The 6,087-nt window shown below is 42.6% G+C and overlaps 1 protein-coding gene across 1 annotated transcript; it reads right to left on the bottom strand.

Annotated features, from left to right (window-relative positions):
- Positions 1 to 612: 612 nt before the first annotated feature.
- Positions 613 to 6,087, bottom strand: LOC119409756. Its single transcript, XM_037676655.1, has 5 exons — positions 3,763 to 6,087; positions 3,486 to 3,681; positions 1,198 to 1,296; positions 863 to 1,109; positions 613 to 767 (listed from the first exon to the last, which is right to left on the bottom strand). Exons 1-5 carry the CDS (start codon positions 6,048 to 6,050, stop codon positions 613 to 615), a joined length of 2,985 nt encoding a protein of 994 aa, XP_037532583.1. The 5' UTR covers positions 6,051 to 6,087.

The raw sequence follows: 6,087 nt of genomic DNA, 5'->3' as shown, positions 1-6,087 counted from the left end.
CAAACGAGACAAACAACCATTCACTCTCTCACTCACATCTACGGACAATTTAGAGTTACCAATCAGCCTAACATGCATGTTTTTGGTCTGTTGGGAGGAAACCGGAGCACCCGGAGAAAACCCACGCATGCACGGAGAGAACATGCAAACTCCACCCAGAAAGGCTCCCAGACCGAGATTTGAACCAGGGACCTGCTTGCTGAGAGGCAGCAGCTCTACCAGTTGCGTCACCATGCTGTCTAAAAATAAACCCAATCGTGCACAGTGTAAACAATAAAATCCTGGTTTCACATAATTTCTGATCATCTAATATTATAATTTTAATAATTAATCACATTTAGTGACAACAATCATTTTCAGTTTACAGACATTTTTGTAACTGAATTCTATGTGGTGCCAGCATATGTTTACTTAAATATATATATATATTTTTTAATTTTACTCAAATGTCTGCATTTTTTTTTAATTGAAGAAACCTCTACCACTTTCAGAGTGATTTTATTTTATTGCTGTGGTCCTAACTTTGCTAAAGTTACTCATATTGTGACCACACCTGGCTTCCGTTTTAAAATGTTTAGTTAGAGGCAGGTCTCACATAACGATGGTGGATTTTTAGTGTGTCTGAAGAAGCCCTGATTTGCTCCGCTCACCCTGGAAGATCTTCTGCACGGTGAGCGGTCTGTTCCCCTCTCTGGAGCCCACACCTCCCTGCAGGCTGAAGCCCAAATCCCTGCTGTTCTTCTGCAGCTGCACACACACCCGTTGGCCTTGGAGGAGGTGGAGACAAAAGATGTCACTTTAAACCGCTGCTCTACATACAAAAGTGTTATTTTAACTGACCCAGAATAGTAAAGCCTCTAACCTGTTTCCAGTTGAGTCTGTGCTACTCGCTCATTATTTTTTTGCCCGATCTTCTGCGGAGCACCACTGACATCACTTTTCCTCAGCACAACCACTACCATCTCCCGAGCCTTCGCCCTTCTTAGGCTCCGTAGCGCCTCCCAGTGGGCATTCCCACACAGTGCATTGCCGTTGATAGACAAAACCTGATCCCCTTCCATTATGGAGCCCTCCTGGGCTGCAACACCTGAAGGAAACACCTTGTGAACCTGAGGGGGAAACAAAAGAGGTGACAAGACTGATGAGTCATGACAGTTAAACATTTATTGTGGGAGAGAAAAACAAGTATTTTCTTACAGTGATGGGTTTATTTTGGTCTGCTCCTCCTGCCAGACTGAAGCCCAGCCCTACCCCAACCTCCTTATGAAGAACAACAACCTGAATGTCATCATACTCCTGAAAGAAAGAAAAAAATGCAAGCCATGTTAATATTTTCTGGTTTGAAAAAAAAAAAAAAAAAACTAAAACAGGCAAAGATGATGAAGAGTTGTTAAGTTGACAGTGTGGGGGCCACTTTAATGCATTAACTGTTAGTTTAATTTGACCTCCATAGTGCTGGGCTATTTTTAAATTCTTATATATGCTAATATTTTTTGTGCATGGTATTATTTTATTCATTTTTTTAATCAAATGTGCTCAATTTCAGACAAGTTTGGAGACAGGTGACTGTAGCAGCTGGACTCTTTGTACTGCACAGAATGAGGTTTGATGGAGAAAAAAAATGCAGCTCGATGGTGTTCTGCTGAAATAAATCAGACCTTTGCTGTAAACATGTTCAAACCAAGCCATGTGCACCAGTGCACTACTAAACCATAACAAATGCTAACTGTTGAATTGTACTGACAACAAGCCTGATGGTTTAAGACTGAAAGGTTAATTTTCATAAATATGAACTCAATTTTAAAAAGGTGGGTAATTTGGGGCAGGGGACAGTTTTCATGCAGTAAATATGACATACAGAGCAGAATAACAACTATTGATCAAGATCACTTGAAAAGTTACAAGAAAGTCTAGCTCCTTGTTAGCAAATAGAGAGGAATTAATGGAGGTTTAAAACTGTTGCACAGTCCTAGAGATTCAAAGATACCAGTACCAGTATCAGTCTGATGTACTGGGTATGTACTTATACTCAAAAGTTGAGCAAAGTGGTAGGAGCAATGTCAGCCTGTTGGTGGCAGAGTTGGTTTTGTGTGTGTGTGTCTGTGTGTGTGTGTTTTAGCTGGCTTTCCTGATCCAGGCTCCTGTCCTGATCCTGATTTGGCAGCACAACGGCTCAGTGGTTAGCACCATTGCCTCACAGCAAGAAGGTCCTGGGTTCAACCCCCAACTGTACCTGGGGTCTTTCTGTGTGGCGTTTGCATGTTCTTCTCGTGCTTGCGTGGGTTTTCTCTGGGTACTCTGGTTTCCTCCCACAGAATAAAAACATGCATGTTAAGCTGCCTTCAGGCCCAGGCCTCTCATGCAAAAAAGATCTGTGATCTCTGTAGGATTTGCCTGGTTAAATAAAAGTTAATAAAATAATAAATTGGTGAAAATGAGAACGCAGGGAGTCAGCAGCCATCCAGCAGCAAGCGGCTAGTCAGCAACGAGCTGATCCTGCCAGGCTGCTGCTGCCATCAAGCTACACTTTTCTGAGGAGACAGGAGGGAATGGGGAAGAGTTGATGTGACCAAAACAAACTGTGCGATCAGAATCTTCCACCACAGGTCATGGATGAGCCTGAAAAGCTGCTTAACAAGCTGCTTAATGAGTAGCAGCATGGTTGCCAAAGAAGGTGCTAAGCTAACGCTACAAAAAAAATAACTTTTTGCCAACTCTATATGTGGTGCTGCAAATTTCATCCATTCCCTAATTTTGTTTTCATATTACTGTATTTATATTGTTTATATCTCGGTTTTTAGCAATGTTATTGGGGGTGGTGGTGTTGTAACTAATTATACTTTCTTAATAGAAATTAAAATAATTAGTATCAAAAAAATTGCCTTGATATTACCATAAAAATTTCTAAAACAATTTATATGTTTAAAAAGATAATGAAGTTAAAATTGTTGGGAAAGTACGGTGCCATGTGAAGGATATCTAATATTTTTGTTTTCACTTTGGAGATTGTTCAGTCCTAAGTCGTTTCTTATTCTCGTTTGTTATTATGTAGTTTTTTTTTTAAATAAATGGCAGATATTATAAGAATTTTCTTTTTCATTCAATGTTTTTCTTTTTAATTGATATGTTTCTTTTAAATGAATGAAAGAAAAAAATGAAAAATGAATGGAAAAAATATGTTAACGTGACAGATTTTTAACATACAAATCACCTGAACAGATTAAATCTGTAATCAGAGATTCTACTAACAGTAAGAAGTGTCATGGCATTCATTTATACTTACATCTGTATTGGGTATTGGCAATTACTCAAACGTAAGTACTTGTACTTGTCCTTTGTTTAAGAACATGTAGTGTACATACAATGTATTTTGGTTATAGCTCATCATAAAATGCACACTATTAAGCAAAGACGGGTCTTTGAGATGGTCTATGAAATATTACTGACTGGCTGAATCAGCAAAAGTTGCCACGTTGTCGTTGTACCTGCAGAGTTTCATCCCCCAGGTCCCTGACGTCTTCCAGCAGCTTGTCGAGCTCCTCTGCAGGCATCAAAGACACACAGGAGAAGGCCGAAATGTCTGAGCTCATTGAGGCAGAGCGCCGGTTGTGTTGCGCCCACTCATCGACGTCCGTATCCGATTCATATTCAACGCCGGAAAAGTTACACAGCTCTGCAAGACTAATGGCAAGAAACGGAGGATTAGAAGAGAAAAAACAAGCTGCTTTAAAGAGGACCTCTGATCTAACAAGCATTACCCACCTCAAACTGAAACTCTTCCGATCTGATTGGCTCTTATTACTGGTGATGGTCACAGACGAATCCCCTGAATCCGAGTCTGAATCGTAGTTTGAATCATCATCTTTCTGCGTGCTTTCATCATCATCCTCGTAATGACCTATGTACTCGTTCCATCCTTTATACTCTGGGTTCAGACCTGCCACCCATGCGTTCAGGTCCAACAGCTGCTTCTTCCCCTTCGGGTAAGTTGTTTTAACTTCTGGATAGAAGACGTCCGACATGCTGCTTTTGGAGATAGTGGCAGGAGGAAAAGAGGGAAAGTCTGTTTCATCGGTTTTCTCCTCTTGTGTTGTACAAACGACTGAGACGTTGTTGTGGGAGGAAGTGGCAGGCAGAAGGGGAGAGACCATTTCATCTTCTTGCGTGATAACAGAAGTGCTTTTGTTTTTATCGTCTGCAATGGCAGGGGCTTTTTTTGTTTGTGCAGCAGAAAAAATAAAAGAAAATCCATCAGGGGTGTTTGTTGGAGTCTTGTCATCGTCACTAACAGGAGAACAAATTTCACTTTGCGGCTGTACGGGGACTGGATGTGGGGGCAGCACGCTGTTGCTTGCTGCCTCTTCCTTGCTCGAATCCTCGGGGCTTGAGTTTTCAAACTTATCAGGCTCAAAATAAAACATTCTTCTGCGTCGTTGAGTTCCTTCGTCGAGAGGAATGTGCATCGTTTTCTTGAGTCTGGAATATTTGTCAAAATCCTCAGAGAAGCCTGTGTCAACTGAATCTCTTCCTTCTGTCTCCATCTTCCCTAATCTTAATCCAACCTCGTCCACTGATAAAGACCTCTCTGGTCCAAGCTTTCTGCAGTTTTCTCTCCCGTTGTCTCCCTCCCATTTATCTCCGCATTTACGTATTTCTTTCGCTGACCTGCTCTTCTTCACCCCATCGTGGGCCTTGTAGAGTTGTGTCGATGTATAAAATGTCCATCTCGGTGTCTGGACTTCGTTTGTGACTTTCTGTGTCAGAGCCTCGAACTGACTGATCTTATTTCGAACGCTGGCTGAAGAAGGAACTGTCTCTGAAAGCTTATTCTCCTCTAAGGGTTTCAGCGTAATCTGAGGGTTTGTGTCAAACACATCTTCATCAGCTGTAACACTCTTGGGTTTGGTTTGTTTTATTGCTCCTTCAGCTTTTTCTTTGTTCTTTTCCAGTCCTTTGAGTTGTCCGGTTCTGTACTCTGAAATAGTTTTGGGCTGTACAGTTTGAAAAATCTCTCCTGTAGCCCTGAGAGAGTTGATCTGAGCTGCTACAGTGTTCCTGCTTCTTGCTCTGTCCAGGGACTTTGTACCCATTTCCATCATGCCCTTGCTCCAGTTAACGTCCTCTGAATATTTGCTGTTGAATGATCCTCGCCACTGCTTCGCTGGAGATTTCCCTTTAGGCTTTTTTATCTCAGGAGAAACCAAAGTCTCAGACACCGAAGTGTTGGCGTCCTTTTGAGGCCAGATAAATGACACCCTGGTTTGCACCGGACTGCAGTTATCTCCTGTTGAGAACCGCCTGGGAAAGGTTCCTCCTGTCGTCTTCTCGCCAGCTGATTCCAACAGTTTCTGTATCCGCTCTTGGATACTCTGAACCCCTTTGGGCCCAAACGAAGTCTCTGTAAACCTCGAGTCAGGGCCATACTCAGACCTAAACCTAGAAGGGAGAGACTTTACCTTGCTGGCTTCGTCCAAAAACAGGCTACTGTAATTCACAGGGCTACTTTCTTGAAGTAGAGACGACGTCACCCTTCCCGTCATGTTGATCTCAAGCTCTGTCCTTTCCTTTGAACCTCCTGTGTTTTTACTGAAGTCAGCTTCTCTTTTGGACGACAGCATGGACGAGTCAGTTCTGGGACACTGAATAGGGCTTCTTGTTCTTGGTCTCCACTCAAAACTCTGACTTCTACTTGGCAGGTTGGATCTCCACTCTGTTCTTCCACGTCTTTCAAGCGCAGAGTTTACACAGACATCTGTGTTATACTCCAGGGCTGTTTTGTCCGCCGTGCCATTTTGGTCCAGCTTTGATGTCAGTCGACAGCTTGACGCATCCTTCTCCTCACTCTGATCTTTGACTCTCTCGTTCCCATCGTTATTTGAATCGTTTGTGCCTACGCTTGTCCCACGTTTCTCTCGTTCTCCAGCAGCTTCAGTTGTCTCCCTTCTCCTGATGCCTGACCTGCGCGTGAACATGTAAGAGGGAGAGCTGGCTGAGCGGATGGTAAAACGAGTGCCGTTTTCACTCGTTGAAGGGAGCACAGACAAGTCCATTTTTTTTCTAAATGCAGAAAAAGGTTTTGATTTGTCA

The sequence above is a fragment of the Nematolebias whitei genome, chromosome 5 (genome assembly GCF_014905685.2).
Source record: "Nematolebias whitei isolate Nwh7 chromosome 5, NemWhi1, whole genome shotgun sequence".
NCBI lineage: Eukaryota > Metazoa > Chordata > Actinopteri > Cyprinodontiformes > Rivulidae > Nematolebias > Nematolebias whitei.
Note: the sequence above shows the minus strand (reverse complement) of the source record. Positions and strands in the feature narration are given on the sequence as shown.

Excerpts from the sequence above, each read along its gene's own strand:
- LOC119409756 (XM_037676655.1), bottom strand. The coding sequence starts at position 6,050 with ATGGACTTGTCTGTGCTCCCTTCAACGAGTGAAAACGGCACTCGTTTT. Across the intron at positions 1,110-1,197 it reads ACCAAAATAAACCCATCACT|GTTCACAAGGTGTTTCCTTC; the intron begins GTAAGAAAATAC and ends TTTCCCCCTCAG. Across the intron at positions 768-862 it reads ACAGACTCAACTGGAAACAG|GCCAACGGGTGTGTGTGCAG; the intron begins GTTAGAGGCTTT and ends ACCTCCTCCAAG.